The sequence below is a fragment of the Amia ocellicauda genome, chromosome 12 (genome assembly GCF_036373705.1).
Source record: "Amia ocellicauda isolate fAmiCal2 chromosome 12, fAmiCal2.hap1, whole genome shotgun sequence".
Classification (NCBI taxonomy): domain Eukaryota; kingdom Metazoa; phylum Chordata; class Actinopteri; order Amiiformes; family Amiidae; genus Amia; species Amia ocellicauda.
Window position 1 is genome coordinate 28,932,492 of NC_089861.1, and position 19,311 is coordinate 28,951,802.

Genomic DNA, 19,311 nt, shown 5'->3' on the forward strand with positions numbered 1-19,311 from the left:
TTATTTTAATCTTTTATTTTTTTGTAACCGAGTAAGTCATATTCATTTTAGTCTTTTTACACTCCAGTCTGGTTGTTGCTCATGCTCAGTGCTTCAGTTCATACTGGCAGATGTTTATTTTTATTTTGTTGAATAGAAATGCAAATCAGTGACTATTAGATTATATTTAAGGGTAAGACTTTTTTATGGCAAATAATCACATTTTATGATAGGCAGCAAGTGTGGATAGAGAGAAGAGGAACATAACTATTATTTCAAAGCATTAACTCGTGGCTTGGTAGAAACAGTGCATATTTCTACTGTTTGATCAATAAGGGTAGTTAACAGCCTTTTTCTATGTTTCTGTTCTTTGCTATCAACCCATTCACTGCTAAATGTGCATAATAAATACTGCATACCATAAGCAAAAACAACAACAGACAGGTATACACACGCATACACGTACACAAACAACTAGCAAACAAATCAGCCAAATGTATTCAAAGGTCCTATAGTCTACTGATTGCATTCTGCAATGACCATTAAAAAAACAACTAAAGTATTCCAAACTTCAGTAACAACTCTTTGACTCTGACCTCTCCTGTTCATTGTTATTGGACTTGACACTGACAGAGGTTCATACCACGACTGGAGTGTGTTTGTTTCTTAGCGACTAATATCAAGGGGCCTGGTTAATATGTACAAGTAGAGGGCGCATTTTGTGGTAGGGTTTTTGGTGTTTGACAAATGTCAAAGAAAGCAAGACAGATTCTGAATGGTTTTAACAGAAAAGGCCTAGACCAAAATCAAGATTTGCCTGACTGCACTTTGCTAATGACAAACGTGGACCTATTTGTCGTTTAGTTTATTGTCAACAAGTCACTTTTGTCTACTGCTTAGAAACAAAACTGTAATTGGGTATATGTTTGTAACTTGGCATGTGCAAGGAGGTCAAACTTTGACCTACATTGTGAATATTTGCACACACACAAAATATTATATTTGTGAAAATCCTTTCAAGCACACTAAATCATTGTCCCCATTTTAGAAGTAGTGTGATGCTCATCTGGCTGATTTTCAAGATGGTTTGGCCCAGGGATGGTGGCCAAAACATTACAGCCTCTGGGCAGTAGGGGGCGGTGTGGTCCAGGGGGCTTTTGTGGAGAGGACAGAGGCTGGAGGTCTGAGGAGTCTTGCTTCAGTAGTACAGCTCCTGGTCCCACCAACCTATGAGGGACAGAAGAGGGGGTGAGTGTGTGGATTGATTCGCTTTGATTTTTTCTAGCTCAATACTGTTTTTTCTTTTCCATCCTACAGAATTCCTAGCTCTACAGCCACTGTTAGGTAATGGGAGAGGGTGGATAAATGAGGGAGGAGGGAAGAGCAGAGGGCAGATACTCACTGCCTGGGTGTCTGCGCACTCCCAGTTTCCTGATCTCGTCGTAAACAAATATCAGGATCCCGTAAGGAACCGGGACAAACCACCACTGCACTCTGCATGGGTGGAACAGAGAGAGAAACCAATTGAGATACCTGCCCAATGTTCAAACAGTGCAGAGCCTGCTAGAACAGAAAGGAACAGAGATTGTTAAATTATATATCTATATCTACCTACTCACCTTATGGGCATGAAATTGAAGATGTTGGGCATCCCTGGGCAGTAGCAGAGCAAGTTGCCCAGACACAGCTGGAACACAATGGCAGACACCAGCACCTTATTCCTGCAGGGACACATGAGAATTACACAGACTCTATATGGATACATGTCTTTCTGCTTTCTTATGTTTTTATTCTCCCAACCCTGACTCCCTCCCGCCAACTACTAACCCTCTCCCGCTCCCCCTCCCAAATCCCTGGCCCTCTTCCTCTCTCTCCCATTCTCCTTGTCTCTTCCCTTTATTACTTCTTCTCCCTATCTTTCTTTCTCTATCTCTGTCCCTTCCAGTTCCCTCACCTGAAGAAGCCCTGCTGGAAGACAGACAAACGACGCGTTTTCCTGATCAGGACGTCAGAGATCTGGCAGATCTCGATACTGACGAAGAACACAGTGTAGCAGGTGTACTCCTGGTACAGGCGCTGACTGAACGTCTGGGGGAAGGAGATGGAGAGAGCAGAGGGGAGAGAGGAGAGGGGGAGAAATGGGGTATGGACAGGGTTAGATGAGGGAGAGGGTAGAGAAAATGGGGGAGAGAGGGGGTGAGTGAGGGATGAAAAAGGGGAGGGAGGGATAGAGGAGAGGGTAGAAAGGGAAAGTCAGTCTCGCACTGTCCGGGCTGTAGCTCCCCTGCAGTAATAATGGACTGCAGTGACTGTCTGATAGGGTGTGCAGTGTGAGGAGACTTAGGGAGTGGGTGTGCATGTGTGTGCAAGTGTGTGTGCGTGAGTGTGTGCGTGGGGGGGATCGTGGGCGTCTGTCTCACCCATTCCTGGCCGTAGCTGTCCTGCAGATCCTGCAGGTGTGTGTTCTCCCAGTAAGAGCGCAGCCCCACGCACAGTAGGGGGTACCAGCCCTCCTGAGCCATTGCCGTGAAGTAGTCTGTGAACCCAGCAAATGACTGGATCGCTCCTGAAAGAGAGAGAGATAGGGATCTTCAGATAGTCAGATACTCTGAACTGACAGAGACAGTTGAGACACAGACAGAAAAACAGACACACATATACACATACATGCACACACAGGTTGACGGATCTATCTGGAAGTAGGAGTAGATGGCTAGGCAGACAGACAGACATACACACACAGACCAATAAACAGAAATACACCAAAAGACACACAGACACAGGCAAACAGCCTACAAGCCAACAAGACAGACACAAAGAGAGAAAGACAAACTGACAGACAGACCTATCTGGAAGTAGGAGTAGACGGCCAGAGCCTCGTTGACCAGTCGGTCTCTGCGGGGGTTCCTCGGTTTCAGGTGCATGATGTCACTCTCTGCCTTCTCATAGGCCAGAGACACAGAGGGGAACTGTGGGATACAGGAGGAATGCAGTCATACACACACACACACACACACAAAGACTGCAGACAGAGAAAGGAGGGAGAGGAGGAGGGGGAGAGAGGAAAGTCGAGTGACAGAGAAATAGAGCCAGAGATCTAGAGAAATGGAGAGGGGAGATAGTAACACATTGACAGAGGAAGTGAGTGAGGGGGAAGGAGACAGAGAGAGAGAGAGACAGAGGAAGGAGAGAGGGTCCAAGACAGAGAGTGTATGAGTGACAGAGAGAGAGACCCAGAGGCAGGGACAGACACAACCAAAAGAGAAAGGTGAGAGAGTGAGTGAGAGAGAGACAGAAACAGATACTGACCGAAGAAAGAAAGAGACACAGATTGGCACAGTAGACAATAATAGTGACAGAGACACAGCGAGTGAGTTAGATAGGGACTGACAGAGCTTAGAGACAGGGAAGGAGCGAGGGCGGGGGGGTGCTCACGATGTCTGTGGCCAGCTCGATGAAGAGGATGGTGATGCACCCCAGGGGCAAGGGCACGCTGACGGTGATGTAGATGAGGTAGGGGGTGAGCTCAGGGATGTTCTTGGTCAGGGTGTAGGCGATGGACTTCTTCAGGTTGTCAAAGATCAGACGACCTGAGAGAGGGGGAAGGGGAGAAAGAGGAGTGAGAAAGATCAGGATCACACACCTGTTGCCCTCCCTCCATCTCCCATATCTCCTTCTTCATCCCTTCCTCCTTCTCTTTTCTCTTCCCCTTCTCTCTCCCCCTGCTGTCCATCTCTCTCTTACCCTGCTCCACTCCGGTGACGATGGAGGCGAAGTTGTCGTCCAGCAGGATCATGTCGGCGGCGTTCTTTGCTGCGTCAGAGCCAGCGATCCCCATGGCGATCCCGATGTCGGCCTTCTTCAGTGCGGGTGAGTCGTTCACACCATCCCCCGTTACTGCCACGATCGAGCCCTGGGGAGGGTGGTGTATTACAGTAATGTACAGTGTATCTGTATTAGAATGTGCAGTGTGTCTATTTGTACCACAAAACGTTTCCGTGTGTAACCCCTCTCTCTCTCACTCTCTTCCTTTTCCTCTCTCCTTCTCCTCATCTCCCCATCTTCCTCCCCCCCCACTCCTTCTACCTTTCTCTCTCTCCTTCCCACTCTCCTACCAGTCTCTGGCAGCTCTCCACAATGATGAGTTTCTGCTGGGGGGAGGTGCGGGCGAACACCATCTCAGGGTGGCAGCGCAGGGCATCGTCCAGCTCGTCCGAGGTCATGTCCTTCAGCTGCCCACCGTTGATCACACAGGCACGTGCGTCTCTGAGGTGGGACGAGGGGATAGAGAGGGACAGTCACACACGTACAGAGACGCACAGATATGCTGTCAGAGAGATACAGCGACACAGGCAGAGAGACAGACACACAGGCATACACACTCAGACAGTTGAACAGAGACACAACTGTTTCACACACAAACACACTAACATACATACACCAAATATACACACTGACACTGACACTCACACTAAGTCAGAATCGCACTCAGTCTCACAGACACACACTCAAACACACACAGGATCACACTCAGACACACACTCTCTCTCTCTCTGACCTCTTGTTGACCTGTTCCACAGGAATGCGCTTGCGCTGGGCAATGTCCTCCACAGTCTCGCTGCCCTCGGAGATGATGCCCACATTTGCTGCAATTGCCTTGGCTGTGATTGGGTGGTCCCCTGTCACCATGACAACCTGGAAGGGGGTAGGGTGGGGCAGGGGGTACAAAGCCAAGGTCAAAGATTATGTATTTTGGTGTATATGGAGTGAGTGCGTACAGTATCTCTGTATCTGAGTGTGTGTCAGTGTCAGTGTGCAGTACCCTGATCCCAGCTGTTCGGCACTTCATCACGGCGTCGGGCACAGTGGCGCGGGGTGGGTCAATCATGGAGATCAGCCCGGCAAAGCACAGCCCACTGGTGGGGAAATTCATTTCGTCAGAGTCGAAGTGGTAGCCACGCGGGTACTCCTTCTCATTCAGGTACAGATGACAGAACCCTGCAGAGAGATGGGGAGGGGAAGGGAGGAGGGTGGTAGGGAATTGGGAGAAAAAGTGATTCAGAGGTCCCTCAATCCCCTCTACCCTTCTCTTTCTCCACTTGTTTCCCTCCTTTTCCTCAATAACCCCTCCTCCCCTTCCTCTCTCACCCAAGACTCTCTCCCCCAGGCCCCCCAGGTCCATGTAGGCCGTCTGGAAGGCCTCGCTCCACTGCTCGTCCAGCGGCAGCTCCTGGCCCTTGATGAGGATGGTGCTGCAGCGCTCCAGGATCCTCTCGGGGGCGCCCTTCATCACCAGCAGGTAGCGCAGGTCCAGGGGGTCCTCCAGCTCGTGGATTGACACCTGGGCAACACCAGGGGGAGACACAGAGTCAGGCAGGGGGGCCGTTATGGACACAGAAACCGTACACTGATGCCCATATTATTCACAATCACATTCATGTCTTCTGCTGGTGCACTTGCAGATAGTCCACACCAGGGGGCGAGCCAGTTGGGATTATATATCACTGACAGGGAGCACCGCACACTCATGAATTTTATTATGCTTCTTGCGTTTTTGATAGTTTTCCTCCTTGCTCCCTTTCCTGTAGCCCTTGACTGTGACCCTACGTCTTGACAGAACTTAGCTTTTACTATTCAGGATGTATGACCTCACTTACTGTACTTGCATGTGTAAATTGGAAGTTGTAAAATGTATTATATTTTGAATTGCTATTTTTAATGTAAATTGAATTTGTAATGTTTGATGCCTTGTACATAACTGTATTTTTGCACTTTGTTTTGCACTTATGTTGTAAGTCGCCCTGGTTAAGGGCGTCTGCCAAGAAATTAAATAATAAAAATAATAATGAATTGAAAAGTAATAGAATCAATAGCTTTGGCAGCACTGATGCAGCTTAGCCGTGCCTAAAAATGTTTTTTAACTGAATTTTAATTTAAATATTCTGTCAGCTGGTGAACTAACAGATACTCCCATGGGAAGACAGCAGTGCCCACCAATGCCATGCAGAGTACTGTTATCAATACTCAATTCATTTCACTTCCGCAGCTTTAGGACACAGCAGCAACTACACACAAGTCCACAGCCAAGATAGAAGAACAGCACAGAAGGAGGGCAATACCATTTGTGCATTGACACATACGTGCCTCCTGGGGGAGACAGAGACACACTAAGAAAACACAGGGGAACTTTGCTCTCTCCCTCTACTCAAGTGGTTCTATCTCAGTGTCCCTTCAGCTCCCACATAAACAGATGTGGCCACCAGGGGGAGACAAAGAGTTACAGTCTCACTTTACCAAACAATACAGATATTTAGAGCAGCAAAAATCTGTCTGCCCGCCTGCCTGTACCTGGAACTTGTTTGTGGAGTTGAAAGGCAGCTCACAGACTTTATTGAAGCGGTTCCTGTAGTCCATCACATTGCCCATCGTCAGCTCTGTGAACTTGAGCAGCGCCGTCTCTGAGGCATCACCCACCACCAACCTCTGAGAGAGAGGAGAGAGAGAGAGAGAGAGAGAGAGAGAGAGAGAGAGAGAGAGCAAATTCAGCATAAACCATTGAAGAAACAACAGGAAAGCCAATGTGCAAACTCCTGTCAGCTCCATGATGTTGGATTGACATCATCATACTTGAGCTACATCACCACAGTGTCAAGGGTATTAATCCGGAGTGACTCTGATTTGGGGAGCTCACCTTGGGGATGGGCACAGACTCCTGGTCGGGTTTGAAGACAGCACGGTTACACAGTGCGGCTACTCGGCTCAGAGCTCGCCACGTCTCAGAGGACTGGTCAAAACTCTGACCTGCGCGCACACACACACGCACACGCACACAGAGACACAGAAACACAAAGAGAGATAAAGACATATGTGTTAGTGAGAGGGAAGAGTAAGGAGGCAGCAGTGAACTCTCTCACTTACCCTATCTCCCTCTACCTCTCCCCCTCCCCATCTCCCTATCCCCCTTGCCCTCTCTCCCCTCGTTCTCTCTCACCGGACTGGTCCTCAGTGGTGTCGGCTGCGTGGACCTGATTGTCGAACCACAGGTGGGCCACTGTCATCCGGTTCTGGGTCAGCGTTCCGGTTTTGTCGGAGCAGATGACCGAGGTTGAGCCCAGGGTCTCCACAGCTTCCAGGTTCTTCACCACACAGTTTTTTCTGGCCAGGCGCTTGGCAGTCAGGGACAGACACACCTATGGGGGCAAGGGAGGGAGGGAGAGGGAGAGAGAGGAGGGAGAAAGGGAGAAGAAGGGGGAGAGAAAGAGAGGGTGAGAGAGAGGGAGGTGAGAGGAAGGGGGGAAGAGAAGGAGAGGTCATCCATTTTTATATTGAAATAAACCAGTGGAAACAACATCTGGTCCACATCAAAATCAGAATGCAGGCCTGACAATCACTACATGACAAAAGTCATATATCTGTCAACGATTATGTTTTCAATGTTGCTTTCACAGGAACACCATGGTGATGTCATCATCAAGCGCCAGAGAGCTGGCGTAGGACATTCTATGTGGGACGTGAGAGATGGACAGCTCTGAGCAGGGGAACAGTGATGGAGACAGTGGCGACAGGAATTCACACACTTTTGTTCAACAGAGTGGAATCAGGAGGAGCTGGACTCAAGCAATGTGTACAACAGCGTCATTTTATATTTTGAACGGCACAATAAACACGGGAGTGGAGGTCAGCTTTGGAAGTTGTGTATTGCGGACATTACTCACAGTGACGGTGGCCAAAAGGCCCTCAGGGACGTAGGCCACCACGATGGCCATGAAGAAGATCATGGCTTCCAGGAACTGGTAGCCAATCACCATGGCAACCACGAAGAAGGTGGCTCCGAAGAAGATGGCCAGGCCAGCGATGATGTCGACAAAGTGCTCGATCTCGATGGCGATGGGCGTTTTCTCGTTTCCCACGCCTGACGCCAGGGTGGCAATGCGGCCGATGATGGTGCGGTCGCCCGTGTTGATGATCACACCCGTCGCCACCCCTGCAGCACAACACAACACAACACAGTGGAACACTGTCACTGATACTGGTACACAGACTCAGGGCAGCACAACACAGTAATGGCTCTGATACAGGGAAATAGACTCAAACACAACACCACACAACCCAGTACAACACAATGGAATACTTTCACTGATAGCAGACAAAACATGATATAGCACAACACCACACACCACAACACACCGCACCACACACTGACAGACATACAGACACAAATATGAGGAATTGGGACTAGGGGCAGTTTGTGACAAAGGGAGGGCAGTTTGTGACCCAGAAGGGCAATAGTGTTGGCTGTGGCAGGCTGCTCTCACCCTCCAGGCAGGTGGTGGAGAAGAAGGCGATGTTGCGAGTTTCCAGGGGGTTCTCGTGTGTGCACTCTGGGCTGCGAGTCTGTGGCTCTGACTCCCCTGTAAGGGAGGAGTTATCAACCTGAGGGAGGGAGATAGAGAGAAAGAGAGATGTGTGAGAGAGACACAGAGACAAAGGCTGTATGTGATCACTGATGTATGAGCGTGCCTAACCTCTAGCCTTTGACCCCTGACCCCTGACCCCCTACCTTGCAGCTCTGTGAGGTGATGATGCGCACATCTGCGGGCACCCTGTCACCCCCCTTGATCTCTACGAGGTCACCCACTACCAGCTGGTTGGCATTGATCTGGTTCTTCTGGCCATCCCGAATCACTGTGGCTTGCTGGGAGAGAGACGCACACAGTGAGTTTGAGAAAGAAAGAGACCAAGAACATCCGGGCAAAGGAGACAGAAAAACTTTGGCGTTTTGATACCACTGCTACATAAGTCGAGCTCAGGAAAGTGTGTTAAATACTAACTTCTTGAAATGTATAAGGCTATATGTTTCCTTCAGCCACTCTACATTAGGTGACATTTGCTCTGTGACCCCCTTGACCACACCATGACCTCTCACCTGTGGCACCAGGTTCTTGAAGCTTGCAATGATGTTGGTGCTTTTGAACTCTTGGTAGTAGCCGAAACAGCCGGTGACAACCACAACAGCGATTAGGGTGATGGCAAGATACAACTGCAGAGAGATTGAGAAAGAGAGATATAGTGGGAAACAGAGAGAGAGAGAGAGAGAGAGAGAAAGAGGATGTAGGAGAGGGAGATTTAATATGGATTACCTGACTTGACTTGATAATACTTAAACACTGAGCACTGAGTCTGTGATAGAGAGAGAGCCAGGGATACTATCTCTCCCTCCCACCTCTCCTTCCTCCCTAACCCTCTCCCTCTCTCCCCTCTACCCTCCTTTTACCCCCCTCCATCCCCTCTCCTCCCTTCCGTTCTCCTTGGTGGAGTCTGTCTCTGTTTATGCATCTCTCTGAACTCCTTCCCTCTCCTCCCTCTGTCTCCCACCCACCCTTCCTCTCCCTCGCTCCCTCCCTGCTCTCCTTCCCTCCCCCTCTCCCTCCTCACGTCATCGTCGCTGGTCAGGCTGCCCTGTGCCATCTCGATGCCAAAGGCGATGAAGCAGATGGCAGCCGCCACCCACATCAGGCACTGCAGCCCTCCTGCGAGCTGCCGGGCAAACTTGATGTACTCCGGCGTACCCTTGGGTGGCTTTAGCTCATTGGGACCGTCCCGCTCCAGAATCTGGGCGACCAAGGTGCTGGACATGCCCTGAGGGAGGGAGGGAGGTAACGGTAGGGGAGGGGCAGAGGTGGGGGTGGAGATCAAGGAATGGTGGTGGGGGGGTGATGGAGGAGCAGAGAGGGTGGGGGAGAGAGAGGGGAGGAAGGTTTGGAAGACAGAGGAAAGGGGAGAGATGGAGATGAGAGAATGGGGGGTGGTTAATGCAGTCAGAGAACATGACAGACTGGACAGTACAGCATCTTACCACTGTAGTGGGAAAGAGAGTTAGAGAGGGAAGGGGCCAGACAGGGACTTAGGAAGAGGGGTAGGCAGAAGGACAAGGACAGCAAGAGGGGGACACAGAAGAGAGGAGAGACCTACCTTGGTGACATTGGTTGTGTATTTCATCTCCAGCTCTTCTATTGTGATCTCGTGGTCATCCTAAGACACACAGACACAGACAGACAGACAGATACAGACACGGCTTGTGAGACTCCCCAAAGTGGATTCCAATGTATTCATTTATCTTTTTTCCAATATCCTTGTCTCTCTCCATCTCTCCCTCTGTCCCCTCACTGTCCCTCTCATTGCAATCTCTTCCCCTCTCTTCACACTCTCACTCCCTCCCTCCCTCCCTCCATCACTTCCCCCCACTTCCCCCTCTCTCTCACAATGTCCATTTCTTTCTTCATATTCTCCATTCTCTCCTTCTTCTTCTGCTTCTTCTTCTTCTTGATCTTGGCATCCATCTCGCCATTCTCTGTCCTCTCCAGCTCCACAAACACCTCGTACGAATCCTGCAGACAGACAGACATACATTTAAAATCTACATGACCACATTATAAACCCACTGTAGTGCAGAAAGCAATATAATGTAGTTGGGTTTGTCTGGACTGGATTTCACTGTGCTGTACTGCACTAGACAGTGATGTAATGTCCTTGACTGGACTGGTTAAGGCTGTGCTGAACTGGACTGGACTGGATTGGATTAGAAAGTACTGTTCTGGTTTGCACTGTACTGGATTAGCTGTACTCTACTGGTTTAAACTGTACATTCTTCAGTGTATTCCGACTGCCATCTATCAAAAGGATTAAAATATGGCAGTCAATTAAGCGGTGGACCTGTAGTACTCTACTGTGTAGTATTAAACATGCTGTGTATTGCTGCCTGGGTTTCTGTAAAATTGTTCACAGCTTATTTTTGCAGTTTTTTCTTATTCCAGTGTTTTCTCTATCAAACTGCACAACTACTCTAGTTAATACAGTACTTGGATTTCTAATTCTACCACGTAACTGCACTGCCACCACAGTTACTGACGCGCACACAGGCCCATATTGCCTAATTAACACCCACAATTGGCTCAATTAAGCAGTTAATCTGGATGAAACCAAAACCTGTAGGTCTGTGTCGCCGTGGGACCACCCCTGATCTAGCTCTTCAGTATCACTGCACTGTTACTACAGTAAATATGGTACTTTGGAAAGTTAAAATAAAACATCTCTTCTCACAAGCTTACCTGCTTTATTATCACACTGTTCCTCCCTGACTGTCTAACTGTCTATCTATCTGATATAAAAATAATGTACCTCCTTTGACAAAAGTACATATCCAGTTCAGCAGGTCTACTATAAACCAGCAAAGATCAATAAATTACAATACTATGCAACACAATTCAAAGAACAGTGGGTCTGAGTCATTCAGATGCTCCTTAATATCTCTCTCTCTCTCTCTCTCTCTCTCTCTCTCTCTATATATATATATATATATATATATATATATATATATATATATATATATAATATCATCTACACATTTCCATAGTGGTGTAGAAATCTTGCAGGGATTAATGTACAACATGCAAACACAAATAACTGTCTGTGATTGCCAGCTACCATGACTTAAAGAAGCACACAGCTATGTCAGTACAGGAGCACACTGCCATGCAAAGCTCCAAATGGCAGATTCAATGGTATTGTAACTGGCCCTGTACCCTTGCCTCCCTCTCAGTCATGTGCCTTGCCTCCAACACTCTCTCTTTCCTGGGCTCTGACACCTGTGAAGCACAGACTACAGCTGGACTAGTGGCCTGGAGTAGCGGACTATAGGATTTGATGCGGCAGATGTGGTTATCAATACAACCAGCCCAAATTGACCTTGTTGGTAGCAACTCTGAACTCCATTCTGCTAAGGTTATTCAATGACAAGAATGGTACACAAAGCACACACACATACACTCAGTCTCTCTCTCTCTCTCACAAACACACACTGGTTCTGGAATAAGTGATTGCATAAACAAGTTGTACACCATTTTACCAAAAGTCTTGTTTTAGACGCAGGCAGCAATACACAACATGTTGAATATGGTACACTACAGTAGAGTACAGATCCACCTCTTTGTTTAAGTGACTGCCATACAGTTTAAACCAGTAGAGTACAGCTAATCCAGTGCAGTACAGTACAGTTTAAACCCGTAGGGTACAGCTAATCCAGTACAGCACAGTACAGTTTAAACTTGTAGGGTACAGCTAATCCAGTGCAGTACAGTACAGTTTAAACCCGTAGGGTACAGCTAATCCAGTGCAGTACAGTACAGTTTAAACCCGTAGGGTACAGCTAATCCAGTACAGCACAGTACAGTTTAAATTTGTAGGGTACAGCTAATCCAGTGCAGTACAGTACAGTTTAAACCCATAGGGTACAGCTAATCCAGTGCAGTACAGTACAGTTTAAACCCGTAGGGTACAGCTAATCCAGTGCAGTACAGTACAGTTTAAACCCGTAGGGTACAGCTAATCCAGTGTAGTACAGTTTAAACCAGTAGGCTATAGCTAATCCAGTACAGTACAGTACAGTTTAAACCAGTAGGGTACAGCTAATCCAGTACAGTATGTCTTATTCATTCACGACCAAACACACTGTATACAAGGCAACAAATGTAGGTGTACAGGATGGCACATGTCTACCATATTAGAAAGATATATAAGTGGGATTACCCACTGGAAGTATATGCATAACTGAATAATTTCTTATCCTATGAAATACAGGAAAATGAACCTACCTTTTTACTCATGGTTGTCTGGTCCAGTCAGCCAGTCAGGCCCCCCCAAAAGAAAAACTCAAAGAGACACTGCCCCCCCCACCAAGAGAACACCCTTTCCAAGGAGAAAAAGTGCTTTAAAATCCCACACCACAACAACCCCACTCCCACTCCTACTAGCCTTTCTCCCCTCTTTGGAAAGCAGGACACAGTTCCCCAAGAGGACTTTATATCCCTCCACCTCTCTCCTTCCCTCCCCTCATCAATCCCTCCCCTTTTTCTGTCCTCCAATCTATCCCCCCCCCATTTACCCTGGTCCCAATGTCACAGCCTCTTTCCAACTGCGTAAAACTGTTTTCGCATATTTAAAAAGCAAGGCCCATAGAGAATAACTGATATTCCGACTCTTATCAGTTTGGACTTAATAGGCTTTTCTGCGTATATGTGTGTGTGCTTTGTGTACCATTCTTGTCATTGACTAACCTTTGCAGAATGGAATGGAGTTGTTACCAACAAGGTCATTGATGGCCTGTTGTATTAAAAAATGCATCAAATCCCATAGTCTGTTACTGTTAGGCTCAACCTGTCCAGCTCACATAGATCTTCAGTAGCCTTTTTGTGAACTTGAAAGAAACCACGCATTAAAACCAAGACTCTGTATTTGTCCTATATTTTGTCTTACAGTGACAATACTCAACACTGCTGTGTGCACATGAACTGTTACACTGCTACAGTGTTTATTCAGCTGTACTGAAAACACGATCAACGTAGTACTGAAAGTATACTGCAGCAGCCTCTGCTTTGGGATGTAATAATTGCCAGGTTTAAGAAGTGTATTTTGTAGTGAATGGTTCAACTATAGTTTACAGCACAAACAACAACAATAATAATAATCTGATCACTCAGAAATCTGGCTTCGGTTCAGGAAATGTGAGGCAGTAACAAGACATAAACACACACATCAGACCTAGAGAGAGAAACTGAAAAAGAGAGAGAGAGAGAGAGAGAGGGCAAACTCAACCCTAACAAAGAAGTTAATTGGAAGTGTACTTTTTCCTTGCACATGAACTATATAAAATGCAATACTGCCACAGATTGTCATTGTATTACATTTAACATTAATACAATAATTAAGTATATGTAATATTATAAATGCATATGTGTGTGTGTGTGTGTGTGAAAGTGTGTCCTTATCTTTACCTTATCAGAGTTGTATTCTGATTTGCTCTGTATACCCACTCTCAGTGACCTACCTGTCACTGTAGCTGTACATGTAGTCCCTATAGTCCAGTGGGGGGAGGTGGGGCTCCCTCGGTCTTGGGGGGGGTGTTGGTGGGGGTGCTGATGGTAGCTTAACCTCTGTCCGGGGGCCGGGTGCGGGGGGTCTGATGGCACATTATTCTATTTCCAGAAATCTTCTTGTGACCAGTAGATCGCAATAGACATGTTGGGCACCCCTGCTATAGTCCATATACATGCCCTCATGCCCTTCACTGAGATTGTCCTGTACTGTACTATTCTGAGCTGTGCTGTACTATATTGAGCTGTACTGTACTATACTGTACTGTACTATATTGAACTGTGCTGTACTATGTTATACTATACTCTACTGTAGTATACTAAAACATGAAACCTTAAACTATACGTTTTGCTGCGTATAAGGCAGTTCAAGTGCTTGATAAATTACCTTTTTATTTTCAATTGTGTTTGTGTCTCTTAATGTGTGTGTGTTCCATATCCATGTATGTGTATGTGTTTCACTGTTCAATACAAGGCTCAACTGTAAAAGAGACCTAGGTCTCAGTTTGAATTCCCTGTATACTGTTCTGTGCTGTACTATACTGAGCTGTGCTGTACTATACTAACCTATGCTGTACTATACTGACCTGTAATACACTGTGATGTGCTGTACTATACTGACCTGTAATACACTGTGATGTGCTGTACTATACTGTACTGTGCTGTGCTGTACTATATTGAGCTGTACTGTACTGTGATGTACTATATTGAACTATACCATACTATACTGAGCTGTGTGGTGCTGTACTGTACTGTATTGTAGTTTACTGTGCTGTACTATACTGAGCTGTACTGTACTGTACTCTATTGTGGTGTACTGTACTTTACTGTACTATACTGAGCTGTACTGTAGTGTGCTGTACTGTACTGAGCTGTGATATACTGTGCTTTATGTAGGCTAAATGCTGTACTATACTGAGCTGTACTGTGCTGTGCTGTATGTTCTGTGCTGTACGGTACTGTGCTGTATCTTGGCAGTTAAAAGGGCAAGAAGCAAGAATTAACACAACCAGTTTTTCACATTGTTAAGGGTAGGGCAAAGCTTTCAAGAGGTGCAATACCACGCATGTGTCAATATCATGGGAACTGAAAGGGAACACTCCGAAATCAATTGGCAAGCGATGACGCCCGTAATTGCGTCGAACATTTTCCAAACAACGGGAGCCTTGATATAATGAGCAAGAACGGGCAACGTCATTGGTGTCTGATAATCTGACCCTGGATCGGATTAGGTACACAATTTCAAGAAGGCTGTTTGTACTGGCTGCGGTTCCGACCGCTTTCCCTCAGAGGAGAACATGAGGTTTCAGACTTCTTTTTATTTTCTTTACTATACTTTACTTAGAGAAAATAAATATAGTGGTAAAATATAGTATGGTTAGTGTGGTATACCATGATAAACACATGGTAAAGTCATGTTTACCACAGTACAAATATTGTAAATGATAGTAAACTTTATTGAGGTGTAAAATGGTAAAAACAAGAAAATATAAGGTAAAGGGTAGTATTCACTGTTACAGTTTTTCACAACGACTTACACACATTTCCTGACTGTGTACTACATTTTCCCAAAACTATAAACACACTTCTCAAAACTCACACCATTTTGACCAAACCCCAGTATTCTCACTCCAATTTAAACATTACACTCAAAACCATATTTTCTGTCATACAAATGATTTGCCTTCAGATGCCACACAAAAGCATAAAATGCAATGACACTACTGAAAACCTACTGCACACTGGTGAGAGGAATTGGAAACACTTATACAGTATAAAGGTATTAATGGATCAGTAAGCACAAGGTGAACTTTGCATGCTACTATAGACTGTAAATGATGTCAGAGAGTATGCTGACATGTAAAGATAATACAGAAATATTATAATTGTTCTTTTATTTATTTATTTATTTTACCAAAAAGTAATTTGTAGAAACAAAAATAGCCCAAGAAAACAAGGGGGAAACTGTAATGGTAATTCGACACAGATAAAGGGTTACAGTAAATAAAATACAAGTTTTTTGTGCCTCAGCATCCTGTCTGTGACCTTGGTCAGGGCCAGAGTTTTGTATCGATATCACAGGCTATGTTTTCTCTAGCCAGGCAGCAGGGGAAATATGCCCTGGCCTGCCTGACCCATCCCTGACAGGACTCCACAGCGATGTCCCCAGAGCTTCCTCCATGTCTTGGAGAAAGTTTTCCTGTATAAAGGGATTTCTGTTCTAGACCTTCCACCACCATGTTGAGAAGAACTCCTCTATGGGATTGAGGAATGGGGAGTATGGTGGGAGGAACAGATTTGTGAATCTTGGATAATTGGATCAATTAACCAGTTACACTAATTAGTGAAAACTTGAAAAAATGATTGCATAAACACATACTTGCACATATTGAAACCACAGCTCATTTACTCTTTCCGATTTTCTCTCGAATGGAAACTGGTACACTTGTTTCATGCGCATATGGATGTATTGACAGATGCAATCTATTAGATAATAGACTGACACTCTCTAAACCTTGAAAAATGCCATTGTCGTTCTTGGGCCTCAGAAGTCATGTCTGGTCTACCACCATCAATTGGTGTCTCTCAATTCTGCAAAAACGAGAAAACTGTTTGGCTACGACATACATTTAGATACATTTGATAAAATATGAATAAAAGTCTCAATGTTCTTGAACTATCCTGCTTTTGCTAATGCAGTTTCAGAGTACAGTACAGGTTAGTCAGCACCTGTACTCTCAGCCTAGCTTCCCTCATTGTCATAACATGTACAAGAACATGGTCAAGTACAGCGGCACAAATCTCATTAGAGATCATTGTTCTTCCTCTTTCTCTTCCTTTCCCTCATCCTCCTCCTCTCATTCTCAATCTACCTCTACTTCTACCTCTCCTTTTGAATGCCATCCATTGTTCCAAAACACAGGTGAGATTAACTGTGCCCCTTTTTATTCATGACCACATCCCGATTGTTTGTTGACCTATTATGCTTAGTGTTTACAACTGGACAACTGTGTGTTGAGAGTTTTAGAATTGTGATGATTTGGGTTTGGTATATTGAATGGCAGTGCTTTCTATGTGTTGTGTGTAGAGTGGGTTGGTTTTAATGGTTTTCCTTTTGAAACTTTGCATAATTGTTTTGTGTATATTGTTCATAGAACCAGTTTCAGTGTGTAATAGCCTACCACAATGCACTATAGAACACAAAACTATAATTTATTATTATTTTTTTTACCACTTTATACTTTACTGTGTTGTACCACAGTACACCATACCTCACTGATTTTAGCAAGGTACACCACACTTCTTCAGTGTGATTTTACTACGGTATATTATACTACTCATTTAATGTGTTTTTGCCACACAAAACTACAAACCCAAAACTTTCCCAAAACTATAATTTCTCAGGGAATACAAATATATATGTGTGTGTTATTATTTTTCTGTGTCTAGCTACTATGTGTGTGCAGATAGGACAGGAGTGAATGTCAGTAAATAATAATTGTATTTGTGTTGACAGAGTTGTTGACAGATCTGATATGCCCATTCTGGGTGGTACAGTGACCTCCTCTACACAGTACATCACCTCTACAGTACAATCCATTAAAGAAAGGGAGGCAAAGAGGAGGAGACACCATTGCTTTCAGTGCCGCAGTATTTATAACTATAGCCTTGCTGATTGTAACTGAACTTGTCTCTCTGTTTATGTAGCTGTATTTGTCTTCAGGACCCCCCCCCATAATGCAGTAGGTGTTATAGGTCACCGCCTTTAAACCAATCAGACAGGCAGTGTGTTTGTGTTGGTGGCTTCACTTATCTAAGCCCCTTTTGCACTACACTCCACTTCTCAGGGCAACCCTACCCATACAATGCAGTATAGGATGGGGGTCCAACAGTTGATTCCTGATTTTGTGTCATGCAAATATGGGAATCGATCCTTTTCATGGACAGTGGGCTCCAGCACTGGGATCGATTCCAATTTCATTGAATAATGATAATAACAATGATAAAAGATAATAACAACAATAAAAACAGGAAACTTTGTCAGTGACAGTATTTTTTGTATAAATTATTATTGCATATATTATAGTATGTAAGTCAGTATCAGTGAGGGTTTGTATATAAGTTTAGGAGTTCCCAGTTCAGGAGTGTGCTGCACATGTGATGGTCTGTAACAGGTGTAGGTTGGGAGCAGGTGTATAAAAGCATGTTAGAGTCCTTGATAGTATGTAAGAAGGTTTATATATAGCAATGAAATCACAGCAGTATGTAGCAAATAAGTGTTAAAATCACAAGAATGTAATATTAAGCCATCATGCGCTAGGATTGTTGTCTGCTGTGGAAAGATGTTCTTTGCTTTATTGAGTTCTGTGATTGGAGGGGCTCCAGACTGAGATGAAAACATTTCCCATTTCTTAAATTTGAATCAAAACCAAGCATTCAATGATTTTAGCGTAACTGTATTGTTTTGCTTGTTAGTATATCATGAACAAAATGCTCAGTGTCCTTGTTTTCTTGTCTCCTCACTTTTGTTACCATTACTATTATTAAATCTCACTCCCACTCACCACCACCACCTGCACCCTCCAAAATAAAAGCCTGGCTACCTCAAAAGATCTATAACTGACATTGGGTTTCTTAGTCTTCACAGATTGGTGGTCTAGAGGAGTGTGGTAGAAAACTGCATTGCACTGGAGAGAGAGGGGGATCCCCAGGACCAGGCCTGGAGACCACTGACCACAGGTGCTGCTATTGAAGCCAGATTCGTGACAGGCAGTCCTGGTTGACTGGAGGACAGCGTGTCCTTGCAGAGTCCTCTGGGCAAAACAGTTTACCTCAGGCAAACAAGAGTGGCTACAACTCCAGCACACAGGGAGGGAGGGGGGTATCTGGACAATGGCAGTCTTATCAGTAACAGCAAGAAAGGCAACACTTGGCTTATCCTTGTGCAAATGGGGGCCAGATTATCTAAAACATGTGTGAAAGAGAGCAAGAGGGAGAGCTGCCAGGGGGTGCGCAGTGCAATTCCCCCAGTTACCCATATGCAACTGAACACTGGTATGTTTACTATGGGATTGTTCCACTTTTGACATGGCTTGACTGTGGTTGTACCCTAGTTTGTGTGCTCTGCTATGGGTTCCACAGGCCTTTATGGCACTAGCTTGCGTAAACCACTGCCTACCACAGTAATCATGACTCAGACATATTTCTCATGGTATTCTAATGGCCAGTTTAGTATATCACAGTAAACGCTTGTATAGCACCATATGAAACTGCAGTAAAACCATGTTAACAAATGGTGCATTTATCAATGTAGACTTAACCTAAACTTAAACCTTAAATATAAGGAATCATTTCACAATCTTTCTTGCTCTGCCCATCTTTCTTGATGTGCTCATCTCTCATT

General features: G+C 45.3%; 1 protein-coding gene across 1 annotated transcript; it reads right to left on the reverse strand.

Moving 5' to 3' along the window:
* LOC136764865 (potassium-transporting ATPase alpha chain 1) lies at window positions 1-12,795 on the reverse strand. The gene is made up of 23 exons (XM_066719219.1): window positions 12,630-12,795; window positions 10,242-10,367; window positions 9,952-10,011; window positions 9,415-9,618; window positions 8,906-9,019; window positions 8,540-8,674; window positions 8,295-8,412; window positions 7,695-7,963; window positions 6,971-7,169; window positions 6,671-6,780; window positions 6,328-6,462; window positions 5,128-5,320; window positions 4,802-4,977; window positions 4,538-4,674; window positions 4,095-4,245; window positions 3,724-3,892; window positions 3,415-3,569; window positions 2,825-2,948; window positions 2,400-2,545; window positions 1,934-2,067; window positions 1,599-1,700; window positions 1,382-1,473; window positions 1-1,206 (listed from the first exon to the last, which is right to left on the reverse strand). Exons 1-23 carry the CDS (start codon window positions 12,639-12,641, stop codon window positions 1,178-1,180), a joined length of 3,090 nt encoding a protein of 1,029 aa, XP_066575316.1. The 5' UTR covers window positions 12,642-12,795; the 3' UTR covers window positions 1-1,177.
* Between the last annotated feature and the right edge of the window lie 6,516 nt (window positions 12,796-19,311).

Coding starts and splice junctions, on each gene's coding strand:
- LOC136764865 (XM_066719219.1), bottom strand. Junction 9,619..9,951: donor ACACAACCAATGTCACCAAG/GTAGGTCTCTCC, acceptor TCCCTCCCTCAG/GGCATGTCCAGCACCTTGGT. Junction 6,781..6,970: donor CACCACTGAGGACCAGTCCG/GTGAGAGAGAAC, acceptor GTGTGCGCGCAG/GTCAGAGTTTTGACCAGTCC.